Below are 18,053 nucleotides of genomic sequence, written 5' to 3'. Positions count from 1 at the left end.
GAACATAAGTGAAGAGTGCTCCGATATTATTCTTTCACAATGCAGTCATTTTGACTGCTTTTGGGCAATATAGGTATATACTAAGTTTCAGTCTTTCTAGTGTTAAAAACCTCTGACTCCTGTCACTGGGGGCTGGCACCACTTTGGGACTCAGCCACCTGGTGTGCGGATTATCGAATAAATTTGGAATCCCTCACCATTTTGGCCTGGTGCATTCTTCCTTCGGTGACCCTAACATTTGCTGCCAATACCTGAGTGGGTTCCATGGGCCATTGTCCAGGCTTTGATCACTCTGAGTTTGCTCCTCAGAGAGCAATAGGCAGTGGCAGCTCATCCTGGGCTTACCTCCAAATCCTACTCAGGTGATTGAACTGCTGGCCTTGATTAGGCCTCCCTCCCTTATGGTTCCTCCTAAACCAGCCAACGAGGAAGCCAGATTGGGAATCTCTCCTTCTCCATTGCTGATAATCCCTTACCACTGTAGCCTCATGCATTCCTCCTTCAGCGACCCTAACAAAGAGCAGAAGCGACCCGTGTTAAACTTCCTGAATAGAACTTTACACGAAGGAAAAAGCACGATTCTAAATGACTGCATAGACTTTAAGTAGATGAAACACTCTAGAGCAGCTGTTCTCAACCTGTGGGTCACAACCCTTTTGGGGGTCAAACGACCCTATCACAGGGGTCGCCGAAGACCATCGGAAAACACATATATAATTACATATTGTTTTTGTGATTAATCACTATGCTTTAATTATGTTCAATTTGTAACAATGAAATTGGGGGTCACCACAACATGAGGAACTGTATTAAAGGGTCGCGGCATTAGGAAGGTTAAGAACCACTGCTCTAGAGAATTCCCTATGTCCAACGAAGTGCAAAAACAGCAGAATGTTTTCTGTGCATCCAGGAGTGGCACACAAGTAGCAGAGAGAAGTGAAAGAGTCACGTGGATGGAACTGAACACAACTCACTGGCAATCCATGCAAACTGTTGGCATGAGACATCTCAATGAATTCCAGCTTGGACTAGACTGTCTCACCCTTCATCACCATGGAACTCCTTAAGCTCCCCATAATTCAGGCAGTCTTGTGAAAATGAGATGGGAACTCCAATTGACTGAGAGAAAATTTCAGCTGTGTTAGTGAAATGAATGCTTTGAAACAGAAATTAAGACTCCAAATTTGGCAACACATTAGGTCCAGCATAATAAGAAACCATAGAAACATAAATTTTTATTTCTTGCAACAGAGTTTAATTTGGATTAAGGGCTGAATTCCATGCACACCATGCTAAGAGGTAATAATTTTAATACAATTGTGTCAGATTTAAAAAGTTAACTATATCAGAATTCATTTGGAATAATTTAGCATTAACTGGGAGTATTCTACAGTAGTATGATAATTTTTAAAGGTGTGGTGGTATTCAGTTTAAACTTAAAAAACATTCCTGTCTTTTGCTTTGATTCCATTTCAATATGCATAAAATGAGAAGGTTAGACTGCTTTCCAAATTTTTGGGATTCTGAATTTGAAGCACTTTTGTGCTTTTGTCTCCACTATAACTTCATGTTTTCCAACATAGCCAAATTTATACTCGTTATGTGATTGGGAATTATGGTACATGTGTATATGTATCATATATACTAAATCTGCATACTCTTATATATGAAAATTGAATGTATAAAACAAATATATATGTGTGTGTGTGTGTGTGTGTGTGTGTGTGTGTGTGTGTGTTTCCAAAGCATTTATCTATTATTAAAAATAAAGTTTCATTGCTGGTATTGTAAGAGCTATACAGTTTTTCTAAATATATAACTATAACTGCAACAGTTCACCTATTTTAAAAAAATAGAATTCTATTCATTTTTTTATTCTTAAGACCACCTCAAATGTAAAGGCTACCTTATTGTATGTTGAAAGTATTTTATAACAGTGTGATAGTTAATAAAACACTATTTTTTCTTTTGAAAAATAAATAAATTTTAATTAATTTTTGGTAGATATACATTCACTTTATTCAAAGTAAATTAACATAAGAAGGTATACTTTGAAAAAAAATCTTCTTTCCACCTGTATCCATTAGCCACTGAGTTCTCCATATCCCTACTAGATACCCATTTTGTTATTTCCTTGCAGATATAACACAGATGCACTTTTAATTACTTTTATTTATAAAATGGTAGTATATTTAACACATTATTTTACCTTTGTTTTTCACTTAGTATACTTGTAGATATCCCATATCAGTATACACAAAACCTCATTATGTTTATAACTGCTTTTTATTTCATTTGTGTATAAACCATAATTAAGCCATCCCTATTTATGATAATTTAAGTCGTTTTCAAATTTTTGTTATTAAAAACAATGTTACCAAGATATACATTTTTCGATTTTTCAATTATAGTTTACTTTCAATATTATTTTGTATTGGTTTCAGGTGTACAGCATAGTGGTTAGACAATCATATACTTTACACAGTGATCCCCTGATATTTCCAGTACCTGCCTGGCATCATACATAGTTATTACAACATTATCGACTATATTCCTTATGCTGTGCTTTACACCCCCATGACTATTTTGAAACTGTCAATTTGTACTTCTTAAACTCTTCACCTCTTTCACCCAGTAAGATATACAATGTTAATAGTTTTATTTTCCCCAATAAAGTATTATATCAGTAAGATTATTTGAAGTGGTATTGATGAATCAGATGGTACACGTATTTATATATTTTTATGAATATTGTCAAATTTCTCCACAAGAAGTAATATGGTTAATTCTTTTTATTTTTCAATTACAATTTACTTTTAATATTATTTGTATTGGTTTCAGGTATACAGCATAATGGTTAGACAATCATATTATATGATTTATTCTTTTTTAAGATTTTTAAAAATTGATTTTTATAGAGAGAGGAAGAGAGAGGGAGAGAGAAACATTGATGTGAGATGTTTTATTTCCACCTTTAGTGGTAAAACACAAAATATTAATTGTGCAAATGGTCTTCTAGTTGTTTAAAAATAGAATTAAGTTTTATTCCATCTCATTAGAAGTACATCTATTGTGGAAAGAGTGGAATATTAAGCTTTTGTAAAAGCAAGGTATGGTAGGCAGAATAATACCCACCCCCTAAAGATGTCCATGATGTAATCATCAGAACAACTGAAATTAAGTTTGCAGATGGAATTAAAGTTGGTAATCAGCTGGTCTTAAACAAGGGAAATTATTCTAGATTGTCTGTGTGGCCCTAGGGCCTAGGCCAGCCGTGGGCAAACTACAGCCCGCGGGCCAGATCCGGCCCGTTTGAAATGAATTAAACTAAAAAAAAAAAAAAAAAAGACTGTACCCTTTTATGTAATGATGTTTACTTTGAATTTATATTAGTTCACACAAACACTCCATCCATGCTTTTGTTCCTCCCCTCAGGTCCAGTTTAAGAACCCATTGTGGCCCTCTAGTCAAAAAGTTTGCCCACCCCTGGCCCTAGGCAGTGGTTCTCAACCTTCCTAATGCTGCGACCCTTTAATACAGTTCCTCATGTTGTGGTGACCCCCAACCAGAAAATCATTTTCGTTGCTACTCCATAACTGCAATTTTGCTACTGTTATGAATCATAATGTAAATATCTGATATGCAGGATATATTTTCAGGGGTTGTGGCCCACAGGTTGAGAACTGCTGCCTAGTGTAATCATAAGGGTCCTTTAAATGTAGAAGAAGAAGGCAGAAGAAGCAGCGTCAGAATGACTCAAGTTATAAAGAATCATTCAGCCATTACTGGCTTTGAAGATTTAAGAAGGCCATGAGCTGAGGAATGCTGGTCGCTCTAGAACAGGTGTGGGGAACATTTTTTTTTGTCCAAGGGCCATTTGGAGATTATATATATATAAATTTGAGGACTATACAAAATGATCAATTTAAAAATTAGCCTGTTATAATTTTTTAAAAAAATATATTTTATTGATTTTTTACAGAGAGGAAGGGAGAGGGATAGAGAGTTAGAAACATCAATGAGAGAGAAACATCAATCAGTTGCCTCCTGCACACTCCCTACTGCGTATGTGCCCGCAACCAAGGTACATGCCTTTGACCAGAATCAAACATGGGATCCTTGAGTCCGCAGGCCGATGCTCTACCCACTGAGTCAAACCGGTTAGGGCATAGCCTGTTATAATTTCATCAAACATTTAATTAACTCATCACTAATGCTTTGGCAGAGCCAGACCAAATTATTTCGTGGGCCCTATATGGCCCTCAGGCTGGACATTCCCCACCTCTGCAGAAGTTGGAAAAAAAAGATAGGAAATGGATTCTTCCCCTAAAGACTTCAGAAAGTAACACAGCTCTGCCACTGGAACACCTGTCATACTTCTGATTTCCAGAAATGTAAGGCTGTGCTGTTTTAGCTACAGTGTTTATAGTAATTTGTAACAGCAGCATAGGAAACAAATATGCAAGGTAACCTTTTCTCAAAATGAAACTTTTCACAGAAGCCCCACATAAAACAGATAAAAACAGAGCTGCACTAATTGAAGGAGGGCTGTGTCATAGTGATGGAGGAACCTCTAGGGGTGTGAGTTGAGTAGTTTAGAAATTACTTTTGTAAAATAACATGTCCCAATTTAATAAAAGCTACCTAAAGCCACAGGCAGCGACCTACTAGCTATATATTCCTCTGAAATTCCTGCCTTTGTAGCAGAATAAGGTTTTCTTTATTTAATATTTGAAGGAAATAATTTTAAAAATGTAGACAAGACTTTATATTTTACGCAATGCAATTGTAAATAGAAATGGGTAAATAGATTAATACACGTGGGCAGCCTCTTTTGCATGGAGTCTATAGCCAAAGCTAGGAAGGAAAGTCTATGGTTCTTTCTTATTCCTTCTTAAGCTCTGCCAGTAGAAAGTCCCTATAAAACAAAGCAGAGGTTTAAAACAGAAAACTGAAGAATAGTACATATTTGGACTAAGAGATGACAATACTTACTACAAGCATGGCAATCACATTAACATGATATAGACACTGCCTATATTTTCAGTACTTATTTTGCTTAAGCCTAAATGATTCGGGAAATATCTACACCAATATTTCATTTTTGTTTTTTTGAATGATTTATAATTCGCTTTACAGGTATAAAGTTTCTTCTATAAGTTAGTAGTTTCCTTATCCATAAATAAAGGCCTTTCTTATTTTTATCATATAATAACTTACCTCAGTACTTTCCATTTAAATAATAAATACTTTTTCCTTGGGTATATAAATTTCTCAGTAATCTTCACTAAGGTTCACAAACATTTAATTATCTAATTTTAAAATAAAAAATTGGTTATTTGAGGGCTATTTGAAAGGTAAAAGCTAAGTATGTTGTATTTTTCAGGGTGATGATGGAAATCCAGGGCTACCAGGACCAAAAGGGATCAGAGTAAGTGATATGTGCTTATATGTCAAATGTGTTGTTGGTAAAAACAGAGAAAAAGCAAATGAAGTGTTATGAGACAACAGAAGAAAAGACTCACATTGAAATGCAAAAATATTCAGTCTTTAAAAAGTTAAAAGAGTTGGTATATGTCTACAATTAGCTCTTAGTATTTTGATAGTTATATTTACATATACAGATGTCTATACCCACTAATGTAAGAAGATTTTAAAGTAGCTTATGGTTAAAAATTGCAAAGTGATTCATTCTAACAAATTGCTGATTCACTTAAAATATATATCATATAAGTGGTTTAAACCAGAAATTCCCAATCATTGTGATCATCTCAGTCCTCTGGGCCCTCAGACTGTGTACCCTCCCAGTGTTATCATATACACATATTATAATTTTATGTGTCTTGAAGAGTATACATGGGAATCAATGGTTTTAACCACTGTATTAAAAAGTAACTATTTTTTAAATAATACAACATTACTTCAATATACTTAAAAACTCATTCCATATTCAGATTTCTTCAATTGTCTCACAGATGTCTTTTTATAATGGACTAGAGGCCTGGTGCACAAAATTCGTGCGGGGGGGGGGGCGTCCCTCAGCCTGGCCTGCACCCTCTCCAATCTGGGACCCCTTGAGGGATTGTCTGACTGCCTGTTTAGGCCCAATCGCCCCCAAAGGGATCGGGCCTAAACTGGCAGTAGGACATTCCTCTCACAATCCGGAACTGCTGGCTCCTAACCGTTCGCCTGCCTACCTACCTGATTGCCCCTAACTGCTTCTGCCTACCAACCTGATAGCTCCCTCACTGCTCCCCTGCCAGCCTGATTGATGCCTAACTGCTCCCCTGATGGCCTGACTGCCTGCAAATGCCCTCCCCTGCCAGCCTGATTGCCCACAACTGCCCTGCCCTGCCAGCCATCTTGTGGTGGCCTTCTTGTGGTGGCCATCTCTGGCAGCCATATTGTGGTGGTCATCTTGTGATGATGTGAAGGCAGCCATGTTATGGCGGCCATCTTGTGATGACATTGTGTGAGGGTATGATTCCACCTAGGCTTTTATTATATGGGATTTGTTCTAACCAGAATCAGAGCAAATTACATATATTGCATTTGGTTGGTGTATTTCTTAAGCCTATTTATCACATCATTGGAGAAACTGGGTCATTTGTATTGCACTGTGGTCCATATTCTGAAAGTAGCTGATTGTTTATTCATGATGTCATTTAAATTGTTTCTCTTTTCCCCCATATTTTCTGCAAATTGGAGGTTGCCTTGGAAGAGGCACTAGAGAACTTTCCGGGGATACAGAAAGAGCTGTACACTTGAGATTTGTGAATTTTACTGTATGTAAATTATACTGCAAAAAATAAAGGAAATAGAAACATGTACCAATAAGAAAGACTTGATGTGTTTGTAACCATCAAGTGTATGGTTTAAAACATTTCTCAGAAGAATTATATATATTAATCACTTCAATAAAGTTTTGTGACTAGTGAAAAAAAATAACACTTTATAGGTCATGTTATGTATTTACTACTCAATTACTTCTTATGGCCCAAATATCTGTCTAACCCCTCTTTTTATGCTAGGTTTAATCAGTGGTCTCAGGATTATGAACCTGATTCTGCTAACAAAAATGTCCACATCAACTTTCACTTAGTGGTTTAGCATCCATCTATGATCATTGTCGATCCATTTTTTTATTTTGTTCAGCGTTGCAAAGTGATGATTCTAAAAATTATATTAATCCTTCATATATTAACTAGAATTCTACTTTATAAGCTGGAATTCTAATAGGGTAATGAGTTGCTATACCAGCAACTTCAAGTGATGATGGGAAATATATATATATATATACCAGAGGCCCGGTGCATGAAATTCATGCACGGGGGCAGGGGGTCCCTCAGCCCGGCCTTCACCCTCTCCAATCCAGGGCCACTGGCTCCTAACCACTCTGCCTGCCTGCCTGATGCCCCTAACTGCTCTTCTGCGTGCCTGATCACCCCTAACCACCTCTTCCTGCTAGCCTGATTGCCCTTAACTTCTCCCCTGCAGGTCTGATCACCCCTAACTGCTCCACTGCCTGCATGATCACCCCTCACCACCTCTGCCTGCTGGCCTGATCACCCCTAACTGCCTCTGCCTGTTGGCTTTGTCGCCCTTATCTGCCCTCCCCTGCCAGCCTGGTTGCCCCTAACTGCCCTCCCCTGCTGACCTGGTCTCCCCTAACTGCTCTCTCCTGCCAGCCTGATTGCCCCTAACTGCCTCTTCCTTGGCCCCTAACACTGTAGCTTTGTCCAGAAGGATATCCAGATGGATGTCCGGAAGATGCCCAGTCTAATTAGCATATTACCCTTTTATTAGTATAGATTTATTTTTTTGTTTAAAGTATTTCATATCTCTCCTTTTCCCCCCATTAACTCCCCTCTGTCCACTCGCACCCCAAAGGGCAAGCCCCCACCGCCCCAGTGTCCGTGTCCATTGGTTATGCTAATATGCATGCATACAAGTCCAAATTATCCCATCTTTGGTCTGTGGATGCCCTTTCAAGTTGGTCCCTGTCCTGTTCCCTTTTTAAAATATATATATATATATATATATATATATATATATATATATATATATATATATATATATATATATTATTGATATTTTGTAGAGAAGAAGGGAGAGGGATAGAGAGTTAGAAACATCAATGAGAGAGAAACATCGATGAGAGAGAAACATTGATCAGCTGTCTCCTGCACACTCCCCACTGGGGATGTGCCTGCAACCAAGGTACATGCCCTTGACTGGAATCTAACCTGGGACCCTTGAGTCCACAGGCCGATGCTCTATCCACTGAGCCAAACCGGTTAGGGCTTTGTCCTGTTCCCTTTTGACAAAACTCTATTGATCTTTGATAACTTCCTTGCTTTCTGATACAAGACCCTTCAGGCTTATTTTGTACATTTTCTCTCCAGATCTATAATTGCCCATGTCTCTGATTCCAGGTTCTTTTTAGTGAAAAATGTGATTTAGATATCGCAGTCTGAATGGTAGTGGTTTTCATTGCTATTGGATTTGTCATTGTTTTGATGTCTTTGCAGTGGACAGAAGTAGAAAATAAACATTTTTAAGAGAAAAATATCCTGCATTCATATTATTCCAATCAAAATTTAAAATAAAAAGATTTTTGTATACTTATTCTCTCCCTGCCAGCTCTCTCTCCTTAAGGTGAAAATTTTGATTCTAAATGACATTTTACCCTACAATATACCTATGCTCCTATTTAGTTTCAAATAGTAATTTACAAATTAACAAAATAACAATTTCAATTTTAATGGTGAGAGTAGAATTCTTAAATGCCATTATTTTTCTTTTATTTTCCCCCTTTGAATTGGTTAATTTCACAGAAGAATTAGTCAAAATATTATGTTTTTAAAGCACTTGAAGTCATTATTTTCTTTATATTGTTATGCCAACAACTTGATATACATTAAGTTCATTGGTTCCAGTTTGTTTGCAATTTTTAATGATTTCCTTTTACCTCATTTGTTTTATCTTTTAATACTTTAAACATTTACATTGTTCTATAAGGTAAGGCATAGTTAGGGATGTTCCTCATATATCCTTGTCATCCCCCCCATTCTGTTCCTTCTTTCTAGATATAATCATTTTTATTATTTTTGTACATCTTTTCATTGTTTAGTATCACTACCCTTCTTATACAATGCTAGCATATTATATATACTATTTACACTTTGTTTCTTTTACTTAATATTATATCCTGGAGACCACTGTACAGAAATCTTCCTCATTCTTTTTAACAACTGTATGGTTTTACATTGTGTAAATTTACCACAAATTCTTTAGGCATGTTCTTATTGTTTCCAATCTTTAGCTATAATTATGGTTATATATTAACTAGAGGCCCGGTGCACAAAAATTTGTGCACCTGGGGGGTCCCTCAGCCCTGCCTGTGCCCTCTCACAGTCTGGGACCCCTAGGGGGATGACCACCTGCTCGCTTAGGCTTGCTCCCCAGGGGATAGGGCCTAAGCTGGATGTCAGACATCCCTCTGGCAGCCCAGCAGCCCTCGGGGGAGTCCACTTGCCAGCGGGGAGCAGGCCTAAGCTGCAGTCGGACATCCTTAGCGCTGCTGAGGAGGTGGGAGAGGCTCCCACCACCACCGCTGTGCTGGCAGCCCTCAGCCTGGCTTGTGGCTGAGCAGAGCTCCCCCTGTGGGAGCGCACTGACAACCACGTGCAGCTCCTGCATTGAGCTTCTGGCCCCTGGTGGTCAGTGTGTGTCATAGTGACCAGTCATTCCCAGTCGTTCTGCTGTTAGGGTCAGTTTTCATATTACCCTTTTATTATATAGGATAGAGGCCTGGTGCACAGGTGGGGGCCGGCTGGTTTGCCCTGAAGGGTGTCCCGGATCAGGGTGGGGGTCCTGCTGGGGTGCCTGGCCAGCCTGGGTGAGGGGCTGATGGCTGTTTGCAGGCTGGCCACACCCCCTTCAGGGTGGGGGGTCCCCACTGGGGTGTCTGGCCAGTCTGGGTGAGGGGCTGAAGGCCGTTTTCAGGCTGGCCAAGCCCCCCCGGCGACAGAAGCTCCCAGCGTCTCCTTTTTTTCTTTTCTTTTTTTTTTTTATTCTGGGATTTATTTATTACCTTCTATAATTGAAACTTTGTAGCCTTGAGAGGAACTCAGAGCTGTCCAGGGCGGGCGGGAGGGAAGCTTGGCTTCCTCCATTGCTAGGGGCAACCCAGCCTCCTACTCGCTCCAGCTCTGTGGCACGGCTGGCTGAAAGCAGGTATCTGGGGTTTATTTACCTTCTGTAATTGAAACTTTGTTGCTTTGAGTGGAGCTCAGAGCGGCCGCAGCAGGCGGGAAGCTTGTTTTCCTCCATCATTGGGGCAACCAAGCCTCCTGCTTGCTCCAGCTCCATGGCTGCTGGCCGCCATCTTGGTTGGGTTGATTTGCAGATAGTCGCTCTGATTGGGTGGTGGGCGTGCCTTAAGGTATAGCGAAGGTAGATTTGCATGTTTGTCTTTTATTACTGTAGATTTCTAAATTAAGCTATAATAATGCTTCATTGAATAGACTTGAATTTCATATTTTGTTTCATAATTTCTAGTATAACTTTGGAGTAAACCCTTAGAAATGTGTTGTTTCAAAAGGTAAATACTTGAATAATTTTGCTAGATATTTCCAAATTTCTCCCCATGGCATTTGGATCCCATTAGGGCTGTATGAGAATACCTTTTTCCCATACCCTCACTTACAGAGAATATTGTCAAATTTGTATTTTTTTATAATCTTGACAGGGAAATTGATTGAAGAATTTTTGGGGTGATCACATTGATGATCTCTGGTGCAGATATATTTGCCACTTACCCATCCTGCTGAATTCAATATTCATCACAAACCTTAGAGAACCACTTTATCTTTTATAAAAGATATTTTCTTCTTCTTCTTCTTCTTCTTCTTCTTCTTCTTCTTCTTCTTCTTCTTCTTCTTCTTCTTCTTCTTCTTCTTCTTCTTTTGTTGTTGTTAATCCTCACCCAAGGATATTTTTCTATTGATTTTTAGAGAGAGTGGAAGGTAGAGGGAGAGAAGGAGAGGGAGAAACATCTATGTGACAGAGACACAACAATTGGTTGCCTCCTGGATGTGCTCTGACAGAGGCTGGGGATTGAGCCTGCCACCGAGGTATGTCCCCTTGACCAGAATCAAACCCAGACCCATCAGTCCTTGGGCTGATGCTCCATCCACTGAGCAAATCCAGCTAGAGCTAGAAAAGACATTTCATCCATTAATTTGCTGCCTCTTACTAAGTATAATGCAGACAATGTTCCTTCTAATAAGAGTTTCTTCTGTAGTTTTCTATAGAGACTTTTAACACGTATAGGAGTTTTGTATTTTTTAATGATGTGTAAAAGAACAGCGAGTGGCAATAATCAATGAGACACAGTTTATCCATTGCATTTCTAAATGTAATTTTCACAATTCCCTTAGGTAGGATATTATCTCATTTTTACTAATTGTTATTTGGTTCAAGAAATTTATTTCTTCTTATAGGGTCCTCCTGGACTTCCTGGATTTCCAGGTACACCAGGTCTTCCAGTAAGTAGGATTTGGATCTTATTTTTAAATCCCTTAAAAAGAATTATATGATTTCTTTTTTTATGGCTGAATAACATTCCATTGTGTAAATGTACCACAGCATTTTTGTATCTATTCATCTACTGATGGGCACTTGGGCTACTTCCAAATCTTGGCTATTGTAAATAGCACTACAGTAAACATAGGGATGCATGTATTTTTTTCTGATTGATGTTTTGGCTTTCTTTGGATATATTTCCAGAAGTGGGGTCATTGGGTCATAAGGCAGTTCCATTTTTAATTTCTTGAGGAAACTCTATACTATTTTCCACAGTGGCTGCACCAATCTGCATTCCCACCAACAGTGTATGAGCGTTCCCTTTTCTCCAACTTCTTGCCAAGACAGAGAAAGACAAATACCACATGATTTCACTTATGTGTGGAATCCAATAAATAAAATTTAAAAAATAGAAACAGATTCATAGATATAGAGAACATACTGACAGCTGTCAGAGGGGAAGGCATTGGGGAACTGGGTGAAATAGGTGAAGGGATTAATCAAAAAACAACAATATAAAAAATGTCATAAACACTGATGACAGTATGATGATTTGGTGACTAACAGAAAGAAAGAAGGTGGGGGGGGGATAGAAGAGGATAAAGGAGGGATAAATGGTAATACAGTGGGGCCTTTACTTATGAGTTTAATTCATTCTGTGATGGGGCTCATAACTCAAATTACTCGTATGTCAAATCAAAAAGTGAATGAGTGAGACAGGTGATGCTGGGCTGATGTTGTGGCGTTCACTGTGACTTTCACTGCGCCAACTAGCGGTAGGGTATCTGAAGCTGGCTCGTAACCCGAATTTTAGCTCGCAACTCAAAGCAAAAAATCGGCCGAGAGACGACTCCTATCTTGAAAAACTCGTTAGTCGGGACACTCGTAAGTCAAGGCCCCACTGTAGAAGGAGACTGGATTTTGGATGATGAACGCACAATACCATATACAGATAATGTATTATAGGATTGTATACCTGAAACCTATATAATTTTATTAATCAATGTAACTCTAATAAATCCAATAAAATACGTTAAAGTAATCTAAGAAATATTATATATCTATTATATCACTTTTCATAGGGAATGCCAGGCCATGATGGGGCCCCAGGACCTCAAGGTGTCCCTGGATGCAATGGAACCAAGGTGAGATCTCAACTAAAGTTTAGGCAATATGATTGATAATAATAGATTTAAAAATCTAAATAAATCAATATTAAGAATGTTGAAGAAGAGATATAATATAGCTTCATGTCTGGGACATACATAGCTGTGTGTTCTGAGTTAACATTTTCAATAATTTGAAACATCAGTAATGCTTTCAGTTTGTGTAAGTAGCTGGGATATTTGCATTGAATTGAAGATTATTACAAAAACCTTTTCTGACTTTAGTGTAAAGTAAGATAAAAGTTTAAAAGGAATATATATATATATATATATATATATATATATACATATATATATATATATATATATATATATTCTAGAGGCCCAGTGCATGAAATTCGTGCTTGGGTAGGGGTCCCTAGTGGCTGCCTACTGGGAGCACTTCCCTTCCCCCAGCTGCCTGCCATCTCTGCCACTGGCCCTGCCCCCTGGTCAAACTCCTGGTCGAACTCTTAGTCAAGGGGACAATTTGCATATTAGGTTTTTATTATATAGGATGTTTTCAATATTATATCAGTTGTTAAAATTAATACGTATGAATGAGTGTCATTCATTAGCTTTGCTTTTTTAAAAACTAGGTACAACTTAAGTTTTCAAATAGTTCATGTTTTTAAACTGTTTTCTGCCTTACTTAATAACTTCCTTAAGAAAAAATTATAAAAATCTTTATGTAATAGAACACATTAATTTTTACTATAACCTATTAGTATGAAACTCTTTTCTGTTAGTGAAAATGATGAGTTTAACAATTTAAAAAGAAAACTGAAACATTACATACGATAAACATGTTTTTTTCCTGACCCACTTTTCTTGGTTTTAGTCATAACTTGAGCAACAAACAGACCACTGGCCCAAGTTTTAAATTTGAAGACAAAATATTATTTATAATGAGAATACTATTTTATATGATTAAAGGAATAGTTTTCTTTCTTTTTGAAAAGCAACAATTTAGCAGATTTCATAATTAGTTTGTATTTGAGGCCTTTAATTACATGAACAACAAAATTTTTAAAATGGATTTGTTATGCATACTTTTAGATAAAATGGTTTCTTATATTTCTTACTGTACAACTAATAGAATGAACCCCAGACCTAGAACCAGAATATATCTTTTCTTTTGTTTTCTGTCTTCTAAACTTAATGTTCAGGCCACTTCCTTTCTCTCTGAGCCTACCTTTTCCATGTGCAAAAAGTGAAGAGAGGGTATTGGACAATAAATAAAGGCACACAGATCAAATAATTTACTCTTTTAAACCTCTGATAAGGATGTTTCTAGGATTACTGTGGCATAAAGGTATTTGAAAGGAGGGTGCATTGGGGTTCTTCTACAACAACTTCAGCTTTTGTTTTCTAAACCAAATGTTCATAGTAGCACATTACAATAGTGAGTGAGAACAAACTTGGTGCCTAGGAAACATAATGACCTGCAATTGCTATAACTATTGCCATCATTGTCCTCTTGGTGATATTAATGGCATTATTACCATATTTTCCTCTTAGCAAAAAAAAAAGTTAATAGTTTGCAATAAAATAAAATACAATAAGACAGTTAAAATAAGAATCTATAGAATACATGGGCAGGAAATTGGGGCAAATCATTAATTATTAAATGTGATTATGGCCAGGAATCTGGTGTGATTGTCTCAAAGTGGATTTGTCAGAATAAAATGACTGAGGTAGAAGATCTTCTGTCTTTATTTTTTATTGGGATTGATAAATAGGGATAAAAATATCTTAGAAGTTTGACATAATCTGGATAGTTGATATTGAAATAATTGGAAAGTGAAGGCTAATGAATTTTTGGCAACCTGGCATGTTTCAAAATGGCTTTTAAAGAAATCTTCAATAAATGATTTCAATAAATCATTGTTTGCTGGTATAGTTATGCTTTCTTTCTTGCTCCTCATGCTCTTTCTTTTTAACTTCTAGGGAGAACGTGGATTTCCAGGCAGTCCCGGTTTTCCTGGTTTACAGGGTCCTCCAGTAAGTTATAAAATTTGGGATTGTAATGAACACAGGAATTGGCAGAAGAAGCAGAAGTGTAGAGAGTGAGTTCCGTGCATTCATGTGGAACAACGATAAATTTAAAGTAGTAAACTAGAAAAGATTTTTAAAAACCAAAGTTTGTAGTATAGCTCTGTGCTGTGTAAAAGCAAGAATTATGTTATTTAATACAGGGTGGGGTAAAATTAGGTTTATAGTTGTGAGTATGTAAAACACAGAGTTAATTCTTGTTTTATTATTTTAATTATTGCATTATTTTCCATACGAACAGCTGTAAACCTACTTTTGCCCACCCTATACAAATGTCACCTCTAAGTATCCTAAGATGCATTGTACTCAGAATGACCCTATAGTCATCTATTCACTTTGGGCCTTATTTGGAAAACATTGCATATATATATATAATAATATATTTTCTTTTTAATAATAGGGACCTCCTGGGATTCCAGGTATGAAGGTAAGCATCTCATGCTGGGATGGAAAATATTTTGAATAAAATATTTGGAAAGCCTGTAACTTCAATCAGATAACGTCACTGATTTCTGTCTTAAAAATGGATGCTTAACCGAAACTGGTTTGGCTCAGTGGATAGAGCATCGGCCTGCGGACTGAAAGGTCCCAGGTTCAATTCCGGTCAAGGGCATGTACCTGGGTTGCAGGCATATCCCCAGTAGGAGATGTGCAGGAGGCAGCTGATCGATGTTTCTCTCTCATCGATGTTTCTAACTCTCTATCTCTCTCCCTTCCTCTCTGTAAAAAATCAATAAAATATATTTTTTAAAAAATGGATGCTTCTAGAGCTTGTTGCACACTTACAAGCTCTCCTGTAGCAGTCTACTTTGGATTTAAGTACCTCCCTTGTACTGATGCACTTGTAAATATGTATATCAGACTCAAATTTCTTTTCTGAGACCTTTAGTCCTCATTACATTTTTATACAATTGACCACCTGCTCTCTCAAGAAACTCTTTTCCCCTGTATTCTGTGACACTATCCTTCCCTGATTCTTATTCTGTATCTCTGTACATTCAGCAGTGTTGTATGCAAGCTCATACTATCCTGCCCAGCAGGTATTAAGGCACAGTCTGACTCTCTCTTCTCTTCTATGTCTAGCAATATTATTAGTGCTCATTGTATTGTTACTATTTAGTTACTGAATACCTTCATTTATATCACTAAAACAGACTTTTCTTATAACCTAGATGCCTCCCTGATATCTCTACTCAAATATTTCTCAGACATTAAAATTAACATGTTCAAAGTTAACACAGACACCAAAATAAACCTGTTCTTTTCTCTGGCTTCTCCATTTCTAAAATTTGCATCACTATATATTATGTACACTATTACATAAGCCCCAAAACTTCCATTTTTTATTTCTTCACATACCTCTACCCCCTCATTCCATTATATCACTAAATACTGTGTGTTTTGCCTATAAAATATATCTTAAATTTATCCACTTTTCTCCTTCCCCACTGCCACTAAACTAACTATAATGTCTCATATAAACTATTGTAATAGCCCCTTACCTAGTCTCTCTCTCTCTCTCTCTCTCTCTCTCTCTCTCTCTCTCTCTCTCTCTTGTTTTTTGCTATGCCCCCCCGACCTTCAAAACAAATTTAATCTCTACAAAACAGCCAAGAATGATCTTTTGAAAACGTAAATCAATAGTGTTATCTTCCTGCTTATAAACCTTCAAGAGCTTCCCACTGCATCTAATCAAGTGCATCTAACATTCTTTTCCTGTAAGACCTGCATGTTCTGGTCCCTGCCTATATTTTCAATTTTATCTTTAAGCCACTTTTCCCTTAGGTCACTGATCATACCACACTCTTCTTTAAGTTATTTGAATGTCCCAAACTCTTCCCTTTCAGGGTTCTTTCACTATCTAACACTCATCCCCGATCTTCACCTGGATGATGCCTTATTATCCTTTAGCTCCCAGCCTAAATGGTACCTTCAGAGATTCTTCTTCTGTGACTGCTCACACTAAATTAATTTCCTTAACTATTTTTAATTGAAATATATTAATGTTTCACATAGAACATTGTATAAATTTAAGGTGTACATGTTAATTTGATCCATTTATATATAATAACTATCATTATAACAATAACTAGAGGCCAGGTGTGGATTAGTGCACAGGTGGGGTCCCTTGGCCTGGCCTGTGGGGATAGGGCTGAAACCAGCTCTCTAACATCCCCTGAGGGGTCCTGGATTGAGAGAGGGCACAGGCCAGACTGAGGAACCCCACCAGTGCACAATCAGGGCCAAGGAGGGACCGCAAGATAGCTCCAGGGCGTGTCCGGCCTATCTTGCCCAGTCCTGATTGGCTGGACCCCAGCAGCAAGCTAACCTACCAGCTGGAGCATCTACCCCCGGATGGTCAGTGCGCATCATAGTGACTGTTCAAATGGTCAAACAGTCGGACACTTAGCATATTAGGCTTTTATTATATAGGACTAGAGGCCTGGAAACAAAAAATTGAGCACTCAGGGGCGTCCCTCAGCCCGGCCTGTGCTCTCTTGCAGTCTGGAACGCCTCGGGGGATGACCACCTGCTGGCTTAGGTGGGTGACCTAAGGTGGGTGGCTTAGGTGGATGCAAATTGACCCTAACAGCAGAACGACTGGGAATTACTGGTCACTATGACACACACTGACCACCAGGTGGCAGTGCTCAATGCAGGAGCTCCCCCCTGGAGGTCAGTGCCCTTCCACAGGTGGCTTAGGTGGATGACCACCGCTCTCTGGGTGACTGGGCCTAAGCTGGCAGTCATACATCCCTTTGACAGCCCAGGAGCCCTTGGGGGATGTCCACTTGCCAGTGGGGAGCAGGCCTAAGCTGCAGTCGGACATCCTTAGCGCTGCTGAGGAGGCGGGAGAGGCTCCCACCACCACCACTGTACTGGCAGCCATCAGCTCGGCTTATGGCTGAGCAGAGCTCCCCCTGTGGAAGGGCACTGACCTCCAGGGGGCAGCTCCTGCATTGAGCACTGCCACCTGGTGGTCAGTGTGTGTCATAGTGACCAGTAATTCCCAGTCGTTCTGCTGTTAGGGTCAATTTGCATATTACCCTTTTATTACATAGGAGTGCCTGGCCAGCCTGGGTGAGAGGCTGATGGCTGTTTACAGGCTGGCCACAGCCCCTTCAGGGTGGGGGTCCCTCCTGGGTTTCCTGGCCAGCCTAGTTGAAGGGCTGATGGCTGTTGGCAGGCTGGCCAAAGCCCCTTCAGTGTGGGGGTTCCCACTGGGGTGCCTGGCCAGCCTGGGTGAGGGGCTGATGGTTGTTT

The 18,053-nt window shown here is 38.7% G+C and overlaps 1 protein-coding gene across 1 annotated transcript in view; it reads left to right on the top strand.

The window, feature by feature from the left end:
- Nucleotides 1-18,053, top strand: part of COL4A5 (collagen type IV alpha 5 chain) — a 337,925-nt gene that overhangs the window by 169,161 nt on the left and 150,711 nt on the right. Inside the window, exons 4-8 of the mRNA XM_059680111.1 lie at nt 5,387-5,431; nt 11,508-11,552; nt 12,672-12,734; nt 14,685-14,738; nt 15,190-15,216. Coding sequence (XP_059536094.1) covers nt 5,387-5,431; nt 11,508-11,552; nt 12,672-12,734; nt 14,685-14,738; nt 15,190-15,216 — 234 coding nt within the window. The remainder of the gene's footprint in view (nt 1-5,386; nt 5,432-11,507; nt 11,553-12,671; nt 12,735-14,684; nt 14,739-15,189; nt 15,217-18,053) is intronic.

The sequence above is a fragment of the Myotis daubentonii genome, chromosome X (genome assembly GCF_963259705.1).
Source record: "Myotis daubentonii chromosome X, mMyoDau2.1, whole genome shotgun sequence".
Taxonomy (NCBI): Eukaryota; Metazoa; Chordata; class Mammalia; order Chiroptera; family Vespertilionidae; genus Myotis; species Myotis daubentonii.
This window is presented reverse-complemented; position numbering and strand designations above follow the sequence as displayed.